Genomic DNA, 22,036 nt, shown 5'->3' with positions numbered 1-22,036 from the left:
CTCTAATTTTATAAATTGTTTTGGAAAAACCGGTCTTTCTCTTCTTTTTGCAGAAAATAAATTTTGAATAATGAAAACTTCCAAAGTAAAAACTGGAACATTGAATTATCTTAATACACAATAATTCATTTTAATCCTCTAATTTATTTAATTTAATTTTAAAAAAGTAATTATTTATTTATTTTTTTTATTTTGTTTATTCGTATACTGGTTTTGAGCTAAGTTAAACCTCGTGAAGGCCAAAATTTTGACAGATATAGAGTATCGGCCAAAAGTTTCTTGACAAAGCTATATTTTCGAGAGATCAGGTGGAAAAACGATAGAAAAAATTACCTTTTCGATTTTTTTGTGTTTCAAAAAAAATTAATTATTTTTATTTCATATCAAAAAATAATTCTTTTCCAAAAGTTGATCATATTTCATCGGCCAAAAATTTCTTAACAAATCTGAAAAAGTGACTCAAAATGATCAAATACCTGGAATCAACATCCTGTTACGATGAATTATGAATTTATGTTATCTGAAAGGTAAATGAAAAATCCAAATTCAAAGGAGCCCCACTTCCCCCTAGTTAAATTTTCCAAAAACAAAGGAAGAAAGTGAAAATCCATTTTTATTTAAGTCCTATCATCATCTATTTAGCACTTTGCATTACAGAGATACATTATTCGAAACAAGAAGCAAGAATTCAGCAAGTTTATCATCCACTGAAAAAAATCACTAAGGAAAAAATGCAATAAACATTTTTCTTCTGTCGCAATATTTACAAATATTCGCACTAAAATTAACAATCACTAGTTTTAACTGTTGAGTGAATTTTTTGGCCACGATATTTTCAACTTATATCAGTCAATTTTTCATTTTTTTGAAACTCTCTTTCTAATTCTTGAAATGTTACTTAAATTTCTAAAGTTTATATAAGATTCTTTTTTTTAATGGCAAAGTCTCCTTTCTATCATGTTCTATTCTTCCTGTTTTGCTGGTTCATCTTCCTTCTTTACGTCCTCATCTGTAGGGGAATTAGATTGGAATTATAGGATTTATTAAAGAAGTGAAAAGAAATCTCTCTACCTGGCTTCTGATTTTCCTTATCATCAGACTCATCTTGGGCCTCTGGTGGATCCAAACTTATCAAAGACAGAGTCATTTTGCTGCTCAAAACGATTCCACCATCCTCCTCATCTTCCGTCTCGACATTCTCCTCAGTTACAGCTGAATCTGCCACAAGAATCTGCGATTCATGGGGCAATGCTCCTTCCAGGAAGATACTCTGTGGCTCTGGCTTCTCTTCTGCATCCTCCGACGGGGACTGCAAAATAATCCAAGACAATCCACAAAATCAGTTCTCTCTCCTATTCCAATGACCAAAACTTCTTGACTCTCAACACTTCCAGGTGATAAGCAAGATCAAAAGAGAATGATGGATGAATGATAGAAAATGCTTACATGTGGTCGAATTTGTGCAGTGAAATTCGGTGTCGGAGGACGACCACTCCATTTATGTCCTCCCTCGCAACTAGCAGTCATTTCCATGCCCAGAACCTAATTTGGGAAGCATTAGGCACGCGCGCAAACACACAGGAAGCCAACAAATGAGAAGGAAAAACTCTCAAATCATCTCTCATTTTTTTTTGTACAAGAGTTATATACAGAAAAAATGATAAAAGAAAAAGAAAATCCTCTCCAAAACCCAGAAGATGATTCTCCACTCTCACCTTAACAGTCGCCCTTTCACTGCTGAGATCGCGTTTTTTCCGCTTCGTGGAGTCCTCCTCAGGTACCTCCACTTCATTCACGTGTCCATTGGCCAGTGTTTCCTCTGCTGCTGGTTTTACTTGCCCATTCTGCTGATAAACATCTGTTGAATTCTGCAGAAAAGAGATTTTTCATCAGATTGCACACTTGCAGACGCTAATATGTATCAAAATTTTGTGAATTAGAGCATCTGTGTTATGAAGAAAAATATTTTCCATTCACTTTTGCTGCTACAAATGTATATTTTGCGTACTCTCATGAAGAGTCACAATCAGAGTTGAGAAAATCTACTAGAAAAAGATAAAAAGAATTGCAAAATATGCATAAAAATTACATTTTTTATATTTTTTTTGTAAAAACTGAATGTATAAGATCGGTCTAAATCTAAATCATAAAAATACGTTATCTAAAAAAAATCAATTACACAGAAAAAAAAATTTGTAAAATTATTCGTAAATGTTTGTGAAATCCTATGGTAGACTTACGAAATGCTCGTGAATCATTTAACCCACAAACAAGTTTGTAAAATTTTGTACTTTTTTCACAAACATTGTTCGTAAAATGATTATTTGACGAAATTTTTTGTACTTTTACAAACATTTGTGCGTAAATATTCGTAAACACACAAAAAATGTTCGTAAAATTTTGTCATTTGTTCGTATTTGTAAATTTTTGCCAAATTGTCAAACGAACAAATACGAACAAATGACAAAATGTTTGTAAAAGTACAGAAATGTTCGTCAAATGATCATTTTACGAACAATGTTTGTGAAAAAAGTACAAAATTTTACGAACATTTTTTGTGGGTTATATGATTCACGAGCATTTCGTAAGTCTGCCATAGGATTTCACAAACATTTACGAACAATTTAAAAAAAATATTTTTTTCTGTGTTATATGCGTTTTGTAAGGTTATGCTGCACTTAACCTCATAAAATTTGATATTTAAAGAAATCTAAATGGAATCTTTTATCAAAGAATACTGAAACCCTATCGCAAAAAACGGAATTAAATAAAATTAGTAATAAATATCAAATCCAGACGTAAAAATTAAATCCGTTGCCTTCTTATATTTGTCCATTTTTTAGGTTAGTTTGTAATTAGATTCTATTTTTGTTATATTGTTTAGAGATTAATTAATTAATTAGTTATTTTCGTCATTTATTGTGCCTAATTTCGATTTATCTGGCTTTATACAAACTTTGTACAGTCAGGTTATGAAGAGAAGTAACCTCAAAAAATTACTTAATCAAGATAGAATGATCTTGCGATTTCTGGTTAAAAATCACACACTCTTGCTATTTATTTGTATACGAAATTATTTTATTGTGACCTTTTTACTACTTAAAGTTTACTCAAATATCTGGATTTTAACTGTTTCAATCAAGGGGTAGATAACTGTGCCGCTCACGGTTCACTCGAGCGCCGATCTGTCGATCTCGTGCCGGTCTGCCGGAAGTAAGTTTACAAGATTAGAGTTTCCAATACGGTATATTAGAATTCACCACTGGCATTGTCTATAAGAAATTTATAATGTTTCAAGAGCCTAAACGAACAGTATACTTCATAAGAACGAAGTGACACTCAACGAAAATCGTGCCGATCTGCTGATTATTGTTAGTGAACATGGCATGTTCAATATATTGATCTGTAGATTTTTGGATAAATTGTGCCGATATGTCGATTTTTACCTCCAGATCGGCACAATTTTGCCAATCACCGCTCACGGTTCACTCTGAGAGCAACTTATTCACCCCTTGGTTTCAATTGATAAATGCAAGATTGTGTTACATGACAGATTCGGTTTTTGACCTTTTACATTTTCAATTTAGAATGGAGCCTTGAGGCTCTTCAGGAGTGGTGTTTTTCAGTATAATAAATATAATTAATAAATAATTTTTTTGCACTACACAAGTAGCCAATTCGAAATATTTCCGAACATGTAGGGTCGAAAGCAAAGAGTGGCGAGCAGATTTGCAAACATTCGGGCGAACATCCATTTCCCATTTTTACAATTTCTTAGAATTGGCGGGAAAGATTAAGAACAAAATTATGGACCGATCGCAATGAATAAGCGCTTATTCTCTTCACTATGTAATTTGTTTTCTTGTTGAACTTAAATGCTATTTGAAAAAATATTTTTTTTTAAATCTTTTACAACACTAAAGTCAATATTTCGTCTCAAAATATGCATTTTATAGAAAAACCCCTAATAATAAAAAGTTCCTATTCACAATTTTCTCTGTTTTTTCTTTTAACTACCTATTTATGAAATATATTTAAATATGAAAATTCAGAATCTTTTTAGATTTTTTCTCACACAAGAATTACGATCTGTAGATTTCCCGCCAAATAAGAAAAGCTACGACGCGACGATGCGTTACAGTAAACTGTTCACTAGTCTGCTATTTTGTAGTATTTTTATTTCGAAAAAATTAATTTAATCACTCAAAATATGTGTAAATATACATATGCAAAATTTTTTATTAGGCTTGCTCTTTTACTTCTCTTCCAAAAAATATCACGAAAAATTGCTAAATTTTGGCCTTCTGATTCAGGGTGTTCCCTTACAACGAAACAAATATTTATAGAGGCTTTGGAACCGGGGGTGGAATTATTACTGTTCGACAGTAACGAATCGATAATATCGATAAATTTATATATCTGTTAGATTAAGTGAATACGGACTTTTTACGTATTGTTGGGCGATTCATTATGAGAATTGTGAGATAAGTAAAATAATGAAACTATTGATAAACACGTATATTAGTTACAGAAAGTGAAGTTATCGTTTAAATTTTTCAGAATCAACAATCGATAGTATCGAAAATGATTTGAAAAAGTTATCACGTCATCGATGTCACCCCAGGTTTATGATTATTATAAAAACACGATAGAGAATCTTTTTTGCAATGTTTAGCGACCATGAAAAATAATTCGTTTAAGAAATTATAGTTATCAATGTGACACTGAAAACTAAAGATAATATAAATAAATTTCAAATACTTTACTTTTGCAATTATCTTGACAAATTCACTTGAATAAATTTAATAATTAATTTTTTGTCCAATTGAAACGCAAGTAGAATTATTAAATATTTAAAGTAGGTTACTTTTCAGATTTTCTTTTTTTTTCCAAAAGATATCGACCATAACCTAAGATATTTTTATTATTGCGTGGAAAATAGAGAATAATACCGAACGTTTGCATTGAAAATAAAGCAATTTGGTTTGGAATTTTTACCCAAAAAATCTTGAATTAAATACTAAGCCGTTCGTGAATATAGTATAACATGATTTTTAATCGAATTAGTTCTTGAGAAAGGTGGGAAGAATAGCTGAACAAACATAAAAATACATTTTGTTGAACTTTTCACATTTTACCGAAAATTAAGCAGTTTGTTTGCGCACGAAGTTATGCACGGAATGTTAGACTTCGCTTCGATTTTAATAATATTTTCCAATATCCTATTTTCTAATTTGAATTCTGGATGACAAATTTACTTCTCAGACAATTACATTTTAAATAAATGCTGTTTGTAATGGTTTAATGTAAATAATTTAAATTAAGTGACGAATCAGAGACGTATTTGATTACGTCTTCCATAGATAGATAGGTAAATCTTTGTTTTTACAGTATTCATCTATTATTGCCAATGCATAATAAGTTCTGTTTGTAAATATGTATTCAAAATTCCCTGTGAGAGTGAGCGAGATGACTAGATCTTGGTTTCATTCACTCTCATTGAAATGTCAGAAACATTTTTACAAAATAAAAGTTATTGTGCGTTGGGCATTACTTCTAATGCACAATAAGTTTTGTTTGTAAATATGTATTCAAAATTTCCCATGAGAGTGAGCGAGATGACTAGAGATCTTGGTTTCATTCACTCTCATTGAAATGTCAGAAACTTGTTTACAAAATAAAAGTTATTGTGCGCCGGGCATTAATCTGTAAGAAACAATTTCCAAATATGAACATTCTGTTTTCAGTATTTATTTCTGTAATTTCAATAAATATTATCATTATCATTAGTCTCAATCAAGTGCCTTTAATCAACTCTGATAGTGCTCTAACTAATGGTATGTTAACAAAACTAAAATGATTGCCAGTAATTGCAATTGTTACAAATAAGCATAATTTTTGCATATTTATGAATGATTAATTTATTTACAGATGATCATTTTAGAGAGATGATTTTTTTTTCGAGGGAAAATTGAGGAAAGTTTGTAAGAGAATTAGAAGATAGAGAAGAAAAATTAAAAATCGAAATTACACTCTATAATCCAATTATTTCATACCTGGGTGCAAATTAAAGTGGGATGATTAATTAATTTTATTATTTTGATATGACCATTATTATGGAATTTTTAATTTCTTTTAATAAAATTCTTTTTTTATTAACTCTTGGTTGTTTTTTTTAAGTGGACGGTATTATTTAGGTAAATTTTTATGACAAAAAACAAATAAAAATGCTTGGATTTTTTTTATAAATCTGCTAACCTTGCTCATGTTTGTGCCATTTTCCTGCCTTTTTAGCTGCTCATCAGCCGCATCTATAAGGCCTTGAATAGCCGTGACGACTAGCAAAATAATTTATTATTTAAATTTTATTTACAAAAGGTTTTTTTTAAATCGAAATTTTGAAAGGATTGTGTGTGTTCGCGATGAATAAAATATGCCCTTTTTTGTGACTTTTCAACTTGATTTTCTTGCAGGATGTACTAAAATTACTATAAATTGTATATTCTTCAAAAACCCTTCGAATTTTCTTTCATCTCTTCACTCTGGTTGTTAACCTACAGAATTACCATGATCCCTAAAAGGGATCACATACAAAAATTGGGAGAGGGAAATGTGATGAAAGTGTACAAGAAAGTAATAGAAAAAACCACCAACTAAGCACTACGAAGGCAACATTAATTAATTCTTCATGCAATAATAAGATTTTTCCAAAAACATCTTTCTAACAAGACCAACCTGATTTCCTCCCTTCTTGGAGGATACTTTTCCCAATTCTGCTATAATATTTGCCATTGCACTTTCCGTTTCCTGCAATTTCTTCCTCAGTAAACTGATCTCCAGGAGTTGTTCATTCTCCTTTTCCGACGAGGAAGCTGAGGTTTTAGGTCGTTGTGCCCCATTCAGCTCTAAAATGTACAATTTTATCGTGGTCCACAAGTTGGGTAAAGTGTATATTATTTTTGGGGGTAAGTGATAGAAGAATGAAAGAGAGAAAAAAAAATAAAAGAGACGAGATAAACAACCATGCAGCTCACAGCCACAGCACGATATTACTAAGGAAATTTATCATCTAAAATTATACACCATTTTAGCTTGTTTTTGCTTCACTCCACAAATTAATTACAAAAGAAGTCCAACAAAAATATTATTAAGCTCTCTTGCACATGTAAAATTATATTTGTAAAACAACAACCAATTTGTGCAATTTATTTTTATCTCAATTAATTTATTAATTGCGGACAAAATTGACGTGATAAAAAGCTTTCAGCAGTTAATGTTTCTTTTTTTTACAATGATTTCATACTTTGCTTTTTTTTCCTCCAAGAAAATGTAAGATTATGAAAAATAAATAGAAGAAGAAGCAGAAAAGAAAGGAAATGAAATTCGAAGTGGTTTTCAATAAATCATCTACAAAATTTATATAATTTTGCCTTCTACACTCTTTTTTTTGTCTATATAGCAAAATATCGCATTTTAGCATAAATTTAATCGCACTGAAAGATCAAAAGGACATATTTGTATAGCAAAAAGTCCTCCCAGTAATTTTTGGATTAAAAAAAAATATATATATATATATACGAAAAAATTAGAGACATTTTAAATAAGTTTCTGGTTGGATTATAACAGACTCTTACTTGCTTCGTGTTCTTTCCATCCTAAGATCGATTTTTTTGTGTGAGCATTTTGAAACAGAATTTCACGAGCTTAGTTAATTGATATACACATCTCAGAAATTGGGATTTAAAAATAAGTGTAAGGCGTGAAAGGTGTTACAGAAAAAAAAAACGGTGAAAAAGTGTTTTGAGAAAAATATTGTGGTCAAGGGTGTTTCAATTAAGACACTTTTGTATGCTAAAATGTAAGAAATATATTCATTTAATTGTGATATTAAAATATTTATCGTTATAAATACTTATTTTAAATAATCAAACAGAAATAACGATAAGGGAGGGTGGGACAGCTTCACACAGCTGATTTTTTTCAGAACTCATTTGCTAAACGAATATGAATCGTATTCAAACTACATTTGTAAAAATGAAAGGATCACCGAGGATCCTTTGAAAAAATCACTGTTTTGACACTTAACTCCGGAATAAACGAATAAAAACCTACTGTTACCTTCAGTAGGGACTTTTGTTTCTGCTTGGCTCTAATCTATGTCTCTGCATTAATCTATTTGTCCTATAGTATTTTTTTTACATACATATAAATTAATATTTTTTTCTTTAAATTTGTAATAATTTTTATTAACTTAAACTGAACTCAGAGATGTCACGCGAATTTTTATAATAAATTCAGACATCTCTTACCTTGAGCATTGTTCTCTTTTTGTTTTCTTTGGGCTATGGCATGTTTTGCATGTAACAATTGATAAATTTGAATTTTATTATCCAACGTAATGTAGTTCAATGTTAAAACATTGTAATTTTGGTAATTTTATTCATCCTGTGGACGTTTGGCATATACAACCTATGAAAGAGCTTTTCCACCGTTTTGCTCTGGAGGTTGGTCACCAACGCTAAGACGGCGGTGGACGCTAAAAAATTAACTACAACCTACCCACATCAAAATTATTATCAATGTTGCAAAACAATCTTGGATATATGATAATGCTCAGGTGCAATAAATAAATAAATAAAAATAAAAAAACGATGAAAAAGTCGTCTGATGTTCGCTCTGACGAGAGAAATATGATATGAGTAAGTTTACGATAAAACATAATCTATAGTGATAAATATGCATACAAAATTTAAAGAGACACTAGTGAACCTTTCAAATGATCAAATATGATCCATCCATTTTAAAAGGATCAAATCGATCAAATATGTTCTAATTTGATCCTTTTATTTATACTAGTGTACCCAGCGAGCATAAAATGCTCCAAATGCTAACCAAGTTCAATTCAGTTGAAAAGATGCAACTGGTAAAAATTAAAGGGACAAATTGATCCAACTGGTAAAAATGAAAGGATCACCGAGGATCCTTTGAAAGTGTCCCTGTTTTGACACTTAATTAGCTCCGGAATAAACGAATAAAAACAATGAAAAAGTCATCTATTGTGTTCGCTCAGATGAGAGAAATATGGTATCAGTAATAAGCTCGTGATAAAACATAATCCAACATGATAAATTTGCATACAAAATTTCAAGAGACCCTAGTGATAGTGATCCTTTTAAAAGTTCAAATATGATCCATCCTTTTGAAAAAGATGGAAAATAATCTAATTTGATCCTTTCATTTTTACCAGTGTACCTATATATTTTCAGCTGAATTTTGCTAACTCTTATAACGATACTCGCGATGCAGTGCCATTTTCAAATTTGGTTAGCACTTTTTGTTCGAGAGCTCCTGACTGACCGATCAGCACATTTTTGCTGATCGACTCAACAAAAATATGCTGAAAACGCTGTTTTTTAAGCTAACTGTACGCGTTGGATAACTATATGAACCGTTAGTTTCTCTTGAGTATTAATTAACTGAAAATATACAGGGCAATTTACTAAACAATTTACATACAGAAACCACTCCACCCTCTCGTATTTCATGAATGTTTTTTACACAGTAAAAAAGAGATTACAAAGATAGGGGGAGGTGGGACTACTTTGAGCTGTGGGGCTACATTGTTATACGATTTTTTCGCATATTTCTAATGGAAACTGGATTTTAACATGATGTAATTTGGATAAATAAAATAATTGTGGATTTAAATTAAATTACAGTATAGTCCGATTTCACAGCTTATTATTTATTAATCTTAAGTACTAGCCATATAATAATTCAATTTAGCTTCCCAATCTGTTTGTGCAGCTAAATTATATAACAATTAGGCTCAATTTTATTTAAAAATAGGGGAAAAATCCCAATTTTAAAGATGCCCCACTTTCAAAGGTGCCCCACTTCCCCCTAAGTGTGCGCGGTGGATTATGTTCTTCTCGTAAATTAGAGAAAACCTCGGGACCCCGAGAAATTCCTCAGAAATCTGGAAAATTATCGAAATCTGTCAGGATCAGGAGTATGAAAAATGGTCTCAAAAATTCGAGAAATTGTTCGAGTCCTCGCGAGAACATCTATTAGGGGGAAGTGAGGCATCTTTGAAAGTGGGGCACCTTTGAAATTGGGATTTTTCACTTATTTTTAAATAAAATTGAGCCTTATCGTGATATAATTTAGCTGCACAAACAGATTGAGAAGCTAAATTATATCACGATAAGGCTCAATTTTATTTAAAAATAAGTGAAAAATCCCAATTTCAAAGGTGCCCCACTTCCCCCTAGCATCAGAAAATGATGGCAAATTCGGAAACTCTTCAAGATACTCCAATAACCTTTAGGAATACTAAGATCAGTTGGTAGTGGTAGCTCTGGGTAACTCAGAGAACCCTTACAAAATTTAGGAACTTTCGTAAACTCAGAAAGCTCCGTAAATTAGTAAATTCTCGAAAACTGGTGAGGCCTCGGCTGACCCTCGTAAATAATTTTCCTAATATTTATCATCGTATACGTTGTCACGATACGAACTTTTTATATGAAATAATATAAAAAACAACACAATTGTGTGTGTTTACCCTGAAGAGTTGTTCACGTTGAAAAATAGGCCACACCCCAAGTAGATTAAGCAACAAATATATTACAATTGTTACACGATCTTTTCCAATTTTTAAAACTTTGTCTAGTACAATCCTCCATGATAAAACAGCATTGCTAATAATAATCTTAATTTGATCAAGATTTGTGTTAATGTAACATTTGTTTTACATTTGTTTGTCGTTGACGTAGCTCAAGATCCACCGACCCCACCGACAATTAAAATAGTTAGGGGTAATTTGATTAAAAGCTATCACAATATTCCTATGCATAAAAAAATATATTAGGAACTCAAAACATTTTCAACTTAGTGAAAGGGAAATGATTCAAAGATATTTTTGGCGGAACGAATTTTATAGCTTTAATACTTTCCTGCAAAACATGGAAAGACAGTGAGAGACCGGAGGTTTAACCAAAATTATTTAACGTCAATTTATTTCATAACAGGTGAAACTTGGAAAAACATTTACATTAACAATAATGAATTCTCCAGACTCTCAAAATTTTGCGATCCTACTTGCTCTTAAGAAACTGGTAATGAGGTGGTCAAAAATAGGGGGTCAGTTTGATTGAAAGAAATTAGATGAACCGTTCGAATGTGGCCATTTCTCTTCTCGTATGAGAAATCGATTTATTACAACAACTTACAGAGTGCAACTGGTACTGAAAAAAATATCCAAGCCCTTTGCAGAAGCCAAACTGCATAGGGGAATGTAGGCATGGTTCGCACAGAGTGAACCTTCAAACGATGCGAATTTTCTCTTTGTTTGCAAGGAACTGACTTACCATTTCTCATCTCGTTTCATGAGCTTAATAATGATCTATCTTATGGCTAAGAAACGACGAACTAGCTCTTTGCAAACAAAGAGAAAATTTGCGTTGTTCGAAGGTTCACTCTGTGCGAACCATGCCAACATTCCCCTACTAAGATGATGTTACAGTAAATTTGATGAGATTTCAAGAGATTAATTCCTTGACCTTTTCAAAAAAATCAACTTAGGAACTGCTCTTTAAGGAAATTATGTTCTTCCTCCTATTTATGCACGGATCTTAACTATTTAGCGGATTTAGATAAAAGGACAAAAACGTTCTCATGAATCTCAGTAGGTCTTTTGACTAAAGACTCCGGAAAAAGCACCAAGAATTCAATGCTTAATCTCAACCCTTTAAGGACGATTGAAACACCGGTGTCCCATAAAGAAAATAATTTTTTCTGACTACCTAAAGTTATTTTTTTCTTATGTCTGTACATAATTGTAAAGTAGAAGGTTGAAGGAATCTACAATATTTTTTGCAAGTTTCTAGCTATTTGCTATGTATATAGTAAATATTTAAGCTCAAAAATGGCGATTTTTTAAATTCTCAAATTCATAATTGATTTTATTTATTTTTATACTTCCAATTTCTTTAAGCAAACCCCTTTTGGCGATAAAAACTACAATACTCATACGTAATATTTTCATTAAAGCGAAAAATATTATTCATTGGTATTGTCAGAAAAATTACTTAAATTTTTGGGCTATTTTTGTCACTATCGTTCATATAGAAGCACAAAATACACCGAATCAGACTCTGTTAGACTTCCAAGGTTAGATGTAAGACTTATCATTGATTATATTTCTCAGTTTAATTTTTATTGTTGATTTTCAGTCCGTAAAAAGTGCCTCGTCTTTAAAGGGTTAAAATCGATTTTGATTATTTTTTGGCTGATGTAGAAAAATTTAGAGATTCCCTAGATGGAAGTTCTTTTAAGATGACATTGTATAGCTTGTCCGACTTCAAAGTGTTAATCGAATTGAGTCCGATTAACATTTTCAATAAATTTTTACGTGATTTCAATAATAAGTTTTGAGTAGGAAAAAATAAATTTAAATTTCTTGCCATATTTACAAAATTATTTCCTTTAAGCTATATTTAATATGTACTTTGAAACTTCGGGCGGTTACGGTAACTCTTAGAGTTGATCAAAGATTGGCTAAGAAATTTGTCCTGTAAATGATTTTGAAAATAGTCACTGATAACGTAAAGTACTCTCTAGTCGGCCGGTTTCTCAACTCGGCCAGTGCGACTATTTATTCAATTTGCTTAGATTTGTTATAATATGGTCTTACCGATTTAACATTATAAGGTGTATTATAATATATATAACGTAAATCAGTGAAAATTTCATAGAAGTTGACTATAAAACGTTAATAAATTGGTTAAATAATTCAACTGGCCGAGTTGAGGAACCGGCCGACTAGAGGGTACTTTACCTTACTACAAAAAAAAACAACTCAAAAATTACAATGAAATTCTAGTCTAAAACCGATTCTCTTTTTACTAAAATACAGGGTGGCTGAAAAAAAATGCAACAACTTTCAGAGCACATAGCTGTCAAACCGCTGGTGACAGCGGTTTCATATCTTGCATAGTAGTATCTCATTTTTTTGGCTAAAAGGGCTAAAAGCCTACGAAAGCATTTTAGTTAATATTTTGTAAAACTTTTTTAAACCGTAATGGAACTCAAACGTGACAATTTAATGTCGCTATATTTTGCAAGAAATGCGGAAGCAGCTATCGTTAGGGCTCTTCAAAACCTGAATGTAATTAAACTTTCCGTTTTTCGAAACATAACTTGGTACAGGGATACTAGTAGTATTTTAAAATGCTTTGATGCAGGTCTAAAAAAATTGCATTATCCCTAGTCATCGTTCTTAAAATGAAGAAGCAAATTGAACAAAATCTGCGTCACATCTACAAACAAACGATCTCTGAGACGCATAGATCGCAAATAACCATTAAATAAATATTGTTAAAGGACCTCTATATGAAGCTTTAAAAATCCTGAAAGGGAAGAGACATCGTCGATCCTCATAAAGAAGTTATGCTCGATCGACGACAGAGTAAATTCGCTTGCACGTTCATGGTCAGTTTCAGATTGCTCGAAATAAGGGAAGAGTACCCCGGATCGGAATGTTAAGAGACATGCTCGATATTCAGTTGAAAATTCAAGTCTCAAAATATTATTTGGTATTTTTGTGTATGCTAATCGGTTTATTTGTGATCCATTTAACTATAAATGTGCATTTGAATTTTAAAATTTTACAATAACTTTTTAAAAAATAGATGTAATTGCAATTTAGCACTCTGTAACTCGGATCGTCACAAATTTATTCAGGTGCCTCACGGAAATATAGTTTTGTAAATTAAATTTGAACTAATGCACTGCATTCTTGTGAGAGTTAAATGGTAAAAAGTAGCTAATAATTTTTAAAAAATCATTTGAGATTGGTGCAAAAATATGGTAATAAGCTGACGATCCGAGGAACACTGCCGATCGCTGGTACTCTTCCCTTATATCGTGCGATTTTTTTTTCATTTTTTTGATATGTTTTAGAGATTACCCAGGTGGACATTCGACCATATACGAAAATACCGTTCAATCATTCCTAATAACGGTTTTTCAAGGTCAAAGGTTAAAAAGGCACTAGAGAGCGTAGTTCTCATCCGAATTGTATCATATTTGGGCTTGTTGGAAAGGTCTTGGAATTTCTGATAAAATTGAACCGATTCCAATCTAATAACTAATTTTCATCCGAAAATCAAATATATATAATTCTTAAACTATTTTAGGAGATCTTTTGAGTGATTTATGAATAGATTCAAATCAGATAAGATCCGATAAACGGTAAATGATGCAAAAGTACTTTTAAGGTATAGCATCTAAGTTCGAGCACTTTGCAAAACCTGGGATGCTTTGCCACCCCTTTTTAATTTGGTTTTCAGTGCTAGAATTGAAACACCCTTTGATTGTATAATATGTGTCTTACGAAACTAAAATAACCACAATTTTTTTTTGTTTAAGAACACCTCTTTGGAGATGAAATTATCCCATATTTTGATGTCTTTTGAAAGAACAAAATATAATATTTTAGATATCACAAAAAAGAAACTCACCCAATTTGGAAGATCCTCCATTGTCTGGCCTTTTGTAACCGATATATTCTTGCTGACTAAAGACTTTACTCGTGAACGTTGGATCCTCCTTAGGTGGAATTGGATAGGGTGATGTGTTGGACTTTTTCATGACAATCTGCAAGAAAATTAAATGGAATTTAATTGAAATCAAATCAGAATCTTATGTAATACAGAGAATGCAAATTAACCTTCATCAGAGTGTAAATGAAGAAGGAGACAATCCCAATGGTGTACAGAGGCATGACAAAGCCCATTGTATTAGTTGACTTTTGTCCAGTAGCTTGATGAACTGCACCTGCTCCCATCGGCGGTCGTGGCAAATTGGGCATTGGACGTGGCTTCGGAGGCATAAGAAAAGAGACGCAGTAAATCACAAAATGTTAGCCATTTAATCACACCAAAAATAAAGCTGTGAAGAAATACATTAATCAGTTGGCGATTGATGAGAAATTGACGCGCGGGAGTATAAAAGATAATAAACAACGAAAATCCGCCCGCAAGACAGTAAATCTGGTGATGGGGAAAGTTTAAACAGTGCGGAAAGCGTCACGAAAAACAACTCTTTTTTTTGATGAGATATAAAAGCGCAATAAAATTGGAGAAAAAAGTACAATTTATCCTCCTGAAGGTCAAAAAATGCCAGGAGATTTATTTTTTTTTTCAAATTGTACTTTCACAGACAATTTAAAACTCATTTAACCGGTGATTTCATCGTAACAATCGAACGTAGAGATGATGATGAAAATGATAGAAAAAAAGCATTTTCCTTGTGCTTGTTTGGCAGGAAGTCAAATTTGCTAATTTTCAGAAATAGACTATTCGCGCCTTCTCACCCTGAGTGAAAAATACTAATTTCTTCATCTACCCAACAACTCTCACCACACAATATAATTCTCTTTCTATCTCCAATTTTCATTCAATGAGATTTTCCTTTCCGTTTCATTCTTAATTTACGTGCAACTTCTCATGAAGTATAATCTCAATGAAAATTTCCAGAAGCTTATATTACACCAACGTAATTTCCTCCTAGAAAACCTCTTCAATGTGTCTCTCCTCTCAAGCAACAAAGTTTACATTTACAGTGTTTAGTTCTAATGGAGAAGTTAGATCTTCCTGTGAAAGTCTATTTGTGTTCTTTGCAAGAAGAAAAACATAAATTTCCCCCCATAGACTTTCTTGTCTAAAAGGAAAGTGGTTTTAATTTTGGAAAATACACTCACTCGTCCATCCACAATGTGACTCGTTGGGGATCCAGGTGCAACACTTGGAGCACTCTTTTCTATAATTGGAACTGTTGGCGTTGAGGGTATTGCTCTACCACGTTCCCTCATTGCCGGATGAACAGCATCAGGATGCATATGCAGTGGTCGTTCCTGCCTGATGCCTTAAGAATGAAAGAAAAAGAAATCAACAATCAATACAAACCCTTGGGATTTCTCATGGAAGGAAGCCAAAGAATTTTAGATCAAAGAGCACATCAGAAGAAAAAACATCACCTATATACGGAATCAGAGTTGGAAATTCAAAGGTCTTAAAGATGGCAGTTTTCGAATTAAAAATTTTCCTAAATTAGTCACTGAAGTGTAATAAACATTGTGGTATAGCTATTAAAAATACCAAGTCCAGCTATAAACTGATTCATAATGATTGATTTTTAATAAAATTTGAATCAAATTAAACTTATTAAAAATTCCAAAAGCTTACAACTAAATACAGGGGTCCATCAAGCCTAATAAAAAAGTGAAGCTATTTTTCACTTTTCCTTGTAAAAATTTTGCAGATATTATACCGCGACTTAAACAAATTTGCTCCTAGTTCCTGTCTTATTTCGGCGGACATTATGAAATATGTATTTTTAGATAGCTTTTAATGCAAGATTTCGAAATATATCAGACTGATAAGTCAATTCTCTTTAGGAAAAAACTTGCCAATAGTCTTCAGTGCCTCTATGCAAAAACGTATGGAAAAATGAAATGTCCAGAGGTCTCTTTTCCAGACTTTACCAAAACTGAATTTCTTTGTCTAGACTTTTTCCAAAAAGAAAAAAAAATTGCGCCCTTTTTTATATAAACAAAAAATCTAGTAGATGACGTTATAAAGTGCGTACCATTACCATAAGGTCACTTTACAGAACTCAAATTTTTTTCTGTATTCGTTTTATTTAAATTTTTTCTGCAAAATACTTTGAATTGAATTAATTGACAATAGATTATTGTAATTTTTGACACTGCAACGGCTCTCCCATATTTCCATTGAAAAAAATGCTGATTTTTATAGTTTTCCAGTATATCAAAACCATAAAGTCACTTTATCAATAATCATATTTTCTTCTATATATATTTTTTTATTTAATTTTTTTTCCACAAAATACTTTGATTGGATCCTATTTATGATAATTTTTTGACAGTGAAACATCTTTCTTATATTTGAATTGGGAAAATATCAATTTTATACGTTTTTGATCGTAAAACTACGATAATGTCAATAAATTCTTTTCCAATGTTATTATTTTAGATAATTTTTATGCAAATCTTTAAAATTAGTGATTCCAACGTTTTTCTGAAGTATTTCAAGAATGTGGTTAAGGCATACTATTGATTAAATTTTCGATGAAATTATCTTCAGACTTGTTCCAGGTATCCAAAATTGCAGATTTTAACTCCAAAATGTAAGTGTATTGGCAAATATCGGCGAAAATATGGCAAACAAGAATCCCCCAAATATTCTCAATTGGTCAGGAGTCAGGAGTTCAAGAGGTCAGGTGGTCACGCTAAGATTTTAATATTCTGAGCTCGGATCCAAAATAAAGGTTTTGCGCTCACATGGATTCGAGCATTTTAAAATCGGTCAATTTGACCGGTCTTGGTAAGTTTAGTGTTAAGAGTATAGTTTATCTAAAATTGTTAAGGAGATCAGGACTAATTAAACTAAAATCTAATCTAATCTATTCTAATCTAATTTTTGAAGATTAGAAAATAATTATAATGTCCTGGTCATAACGATATTATAGGTAAAGAAATAACAAATAAACTCGCGAAAATTGGTGCTTTGTTGTGCTACTCAGGACTTCATAGGCCCTGAAACAGTCTTCGGAGTTGAAAGAGCATTATGGGAAGATCATTTCCAATATATTACAGGAATAGAATACAGGAATACACTTTGGAATAAAGTAAAAGGCTGTTGTTTCGTCAAATCCATAATAGATGGATTAGATTTAAATAGATCTCAACTCCTGTTAAATCTTAACAGTGGAAATTGAGGTGCTTGAGGTAATTATAGGAATATGCGGCATACACAGGACACTGGCTAAACTGACATTTTGCAAAATTGGGGGTGTATAGACGTTACCTCAACTTGCACGGGTTGTCAAGAGAATCTGGAAAAGTACACATTATGTGTTATTGTTCCAGTTCAAAATTCACAAGCGGAATTAAGATCATTAAGAAAGAAGTTCTGACACTGGAGGATGTCAAAAAAGCGGCAAGTCAGGATGTTTTGCAGTTCATTCAGTTTTTAAAAGAATTGTTGTAAGGTTTGTTGGGTGTAAGGGGCTCAAATAGAGCCTAGGTGTCTGCAACTGACGGATCATACTATGCTCCATCTATTTAATAAGTACACAATAAAAAAAATCTGCAACTATTACACTATGCAACAAATTGACAACCTTTTTTGGCACACGGATCTCACATGGTACGTTTGGTAGAGTCGAGTCTCCTGATTAAGAATCTGTTCTTGGTTTTGCTCCTATACGTCACAATTTACTTTAAATATTTTTTTTTGTTTTTGCTGTTTTGTCTCATATTATCAATTATTCCTCTGGCTCTAGTGTACAGAACTTAATAAATGGACATCCGTTGGAAAGGTAAGTAGTTGTGCTTCAACTTGAAAATGATGTAATATTTAACTCTTTCGTCTCTTTTGGGACTCTGAGTACCCAAAGCAGCATATGAATGTTCTGTGAAAAACAATGTTTTTTTAATTATTCAGAACTGATAAAAATCCAATTCTTGTGGATGATTACAAACTATAAGGATGTCCAAATATAAGCTATTTTTTGTAGGGCTGCAATTAATTCCTGAGCTTAGATATTTTTGATTAAAAAATGATAATATTGGCTTGCAGCATATGCTGCGGTCCGGAAAGAGTTAAAAAAAATCCTTGGGGCATAAAAACAAAATCTAACTAAAACTTCTCAAAAATGACCTAAGAAAGCAACTTTTGAAAAATCATATAAACTAAACTAAACTAAATATTAATGTATTCTCTTCAGCACACAATAGATTCCACTTCGACTACATTTTAGCCATAGAAGAGATCCTGCTCCGATTCCTCTAAATGCCTTATTTTTTATTTGATTTTGTTCGGTTTATATGTATGATTTGTTAAAAGTCTATCTATTAAACAGAGAATAACCTAATCGTCCTCAAAGGATTAAATTAGTTAAACTGAATTTGAAAGGTTAAAGTTAACATAACCTCCTTTATTAAATTAACCTCTTCATAAAAAAAATATAATTAAGCGAGATATTTCTATTTTTACAGTCAATAAAGAAAATGAAAGTGTTTTTACTTTATTTTTTCAACTAAATTAACCGTTAAATCCTATGGACAAAAAAATCAAAAATAAATATTTATAAAAGGATTATGACCAACTTTTGTTTTGCAAATATGTTTTTCACTTTTCAATGAGAGTGAATGAAACGTAGATCTAGTCATCTCGCTTTCTCTCATAGGAAATTATGAAAACATATTTACAAACAAAAGTTATTGTGCGTTGAACATTATGCCCAACGCAAATAACTTTTGTTTCCTAAACATGTTTTTGACATTCCAGTGAGAATGAAAGAGATCTAAATCTAGTGATCTCCCTCATTCTCATGGGAAATTTTGAAATCATGTTTACAAACAAAAGTTATTGTGCGTTGGGCATTATCCAATGTTTTTTTCGATTCAATTGGTTCATATTTATTTTAAAACAGTTGTATTTATAAGATATTTTGCTGATTATGTGTTTTTTTCTGTTTAAATTTAATTTTTTATACCAACAAAAATAATTTTAAAAATTTCACTTTTTCATAAACCTCTCGATTTCATCTTAAATCCTCAGATTTTCCAACTCTGTCCCATTTTAATGTTAGAATGATTATTTGGAAGAAGTTTCTTAAGAACCCAAAAGTTTATTTAGTTTAGGGTTGTTAGTTTTCCACTTTCCACTTTGCCTTCAGAGGCAAACACTCTTGGGTTTACTGGACTTACTAATTTCCCCTGTGAATAGATTGATGTTCTTTCGAAAAATTTTAGGATGCTCCATGGACGAGAGGGTGGAGGAAACATTTGCAAATTCATCGGAATCTAATACCACATCACAGCATCCTTTTGTGCACAGAGACACAATCCCATCCAGAGATTTTAGAAATTATTTTTATGTTTTTTTTTTATATTGAATTGGGAAGGGCTTACCTGATCCCCTGTAGTCATTCATGAGTTGTTTCTCTTGCCCTCCACCCATCAGCATGGGATAGAAGACTTTTGGCCAGAGAATTGCTATGCATCCAACAACGGTGACTAGCACGAAGAAGGTCTTCTTTGGACCGAGACCTGGCGTATCGTATCTAGTTGGTGTTGCTGTTGCTGCCACATGAGCCATGGTTTCTTTGGGAGTCAGTTCTCTTGAAGGAGAAAAAATTCTTTGATCACTTTCACTAAGAGAACTTTATCTTTTATTCTCACTTTTAGAAGATCTATCAATAAGGGCCAAATCTGAGAATCACAATTTTTTTTTAATGTTGGAATTAATTAACCCACTTCAAATGAAACTCATTGTCGTGATTGTTGGTGCATTCTTCACGCACTGTTGAATTGCATAAGAAACTTTTTTTTTCAAATTTATTTTCTTTTGCTTCCAACCCCAAAAGATCTTGAGCTCACTCGCGGAAGATTGTTCGGGGAATTATGGTCAGTGAGAGGGAATCTCTATATCTTTCTTCAGGATGAAGAGTCGAATTATGAGCGGCGCGCGCCTCAATGTCACGGTAAAATGTTTAAAATGTGCACGTCGCGACTTTCTTCGCGGCAAAACGCGCGAAAAATGCGACCTCTTTGGATATTTTTAGAAGTGCGCACGTTCTACGAACTGTTATTCTTCTCGTTCGTTTTTTTTATCTTTTAGATCTCCTGGTATTTTTTTTTTGGGTATAATTTTGGGAAATCCTTCAGGATGTCATCACATAAAATGATGTCAATTAATTAGGATGAATGGGGAGAGGAGAAAAGTGGTACGATGACATTCAATTACAGAAGATCCACCGCCAGATAGTACAAACGAGGAGAGAATAAACACAAAAAGTGATTACATAAATAATATGACGATAAAATTATAAATAGCACACAATATTTTGAGCTGATACACACAGAAATAATAACGTGAGATTAATTGTATAATCTTTGATCTATTTCTGACGAATAAACTCTTCACATTTTCCACTTTTCATTTTTATTTTTATCCTTTCAAAAGGCTTAACATCGATTTATATTTCTCAATAATTATGGAAAACTCTAATTAGTGCAATAACTATGTCTCAATCGGTCTCAATCGGTTTCAATGATCGAAAAAAAGGCGGTTAAGCTAGTGAAAACAAATTGAACCTATCTCGTCGGAGCACCATTCGGAACTGAAGATGAAAATCTCATCTGAAGCGCGGCCAACCAATGTGAATAAAATTATTAACAGTTTTATAAATAAAACACGCACAATTTGTGTATTTTTGCTAATCTCCCCGCGTGAGATTTGCAGGAAATGTGTGTATTTTTCTACACAAAAACATATGTTTCTAGTAGTTTTATAAAAAGGTGGGATGGGGCTTATTTTATTGCTACTCTCCACCCCATTTTCCTGTCATTTTCCATTCAAGACGAAAATCTTTGAAAAATACAGAAATTCTGTAAAATATTCAAACAATTTGCAATCAAATATCTCAAAAAGATCTTTTAAAAGAAGCCTGATAGATAATTTACAAGAAAATCACAGGAAAAGTGGGAAAATTTTGCGAGATCCGCCCTAACTTCCTGTCATGAACTACCCTTTTTCTGAAAATCAATGAAATATTTAACTTTTTCCCAAATTTCACTACTTTCTACATTCTTATCAAGTTGATTAACACTTTAGACACATTTTGAGATAACATTTACCTGAAAAATGTGCAAAATATATGAGAAATTTACAGATTTTCACTAACTTTCCACCGGACTTCCCAAAAAATCAATGAACTCCATAAATAACTGCTGTGGAATTTAGTGGGACATGTGCTTTACGAAAGTTGAAGGGTGGTTAGTAGAAAGCTCTTCACTATCCACAGACATTTCTGTTAATTATCCACCCTTTGTACAAGATTTTTAAAGGGCTACCCCTCCAAAGGGGCATATTCAGCGAATTCGCTTCTTCTCGCCGGAAGGGGAAACCTTTGGAACATCCTCAAAATAAATACAACTCCTCCC

General features: G+C 32.1%; 1 protein-coding gene across 20 annotated transcripts; it reads right to left on the bottom strand.

Annotated features, from left to right (window-relative positions):
- Positions 1-610: 610 nt before the first annotated feature.
- Positions 611-21,829, bottom strand: LOC129804571 (resistance to inhibitors of cholinesterase protein 3). Of its 20 annotated transcripts, none has more exons than XM_055851969.1 (13): positions 20,954-21,222; positions 20,273-20,393; positions 20,003-20,211; positions 19,799-19,915; positions 15,764-15,927; positions 14,732-14,881; positions 14,523-14,658; positions 7,635-7,655; positions 6,736-6,905; positions 1,716-1,868; positions 1,447-1,542; positions 1,072-1,309; positions 611-1,009 (listed from the first exon to the last, which is right to left on the bottom strand). In XM_055851969.1, exons 3-13 carry the CDS (start codon positions 20,187-20,189, stop codon positions 963-965), a joined length of 1,479 nt encoding a protein of 492 aa, XP_055707944.1. In that variant the 5' UTR covers positions 20,190-20,211; positions 20,273-20,393; positions 20,954-21,222; the 3' UTR covers positions 611-962. The 20 variants fall into 20 exon arrangements, with proteins under 20 accessions (XP_055707944.1, XP_055707945.1, XP_055707946.1 ...); XM_055851970.1 differs by having other exon boundaries at positions 21,188-21,210; XM_055851971.1 differs by lacking the exons at positions 20,273-20,393; positions 20,954-21,222 and adding an exon at positions 21,731-21,821.
- Between the last annotated feature and the right edge of the window lie 207 nt (positions 21,830-22,036).

The sequence above is a fragment of the Phlebotomus papatasi genome, chromosome 2, assembly GCF_024763615.1.
Source record: "Phlebotomus papatasi isolate M1 chromosome 2, Ppap_2.1, whole genome shotgun sequence".
NCBI classification, from domain to species: domain Eukaryota; kingdom Metazoa; phylum Arthropoda; class Insecta; order Diptera; family Psychodidae; genus Phlebotomus; species Phlebotomus papatasi.
Note: the sequence above shows the minus strand (reverse complement) of the source record. Positions and strands in the feature narration are given on the sequence as shown.

Coding starts and splice junctions, on each gene's coding strand:
- LOC129804571 (XM_055851971.1), bottom strand. CDS start 20,189: ATGGCTCATGTGGCAGCAACAGCAACACCAACTAGATACGATACGCCA. Junction 15,928..19,798: donor TCTATTCACAGGGGAAATTA/GTAAGTCCAGTA, acceptor TTCATTCTTAAG/GCATCAGGCAGGAACGACCA. Junction 1,010..1,071: donor TAAGGAAAATCAGAAGCCAG/GTAGAGAGATTT, acceptor ATTCCCCTACAG/ATGAGGACGTAAAGAAGGAA.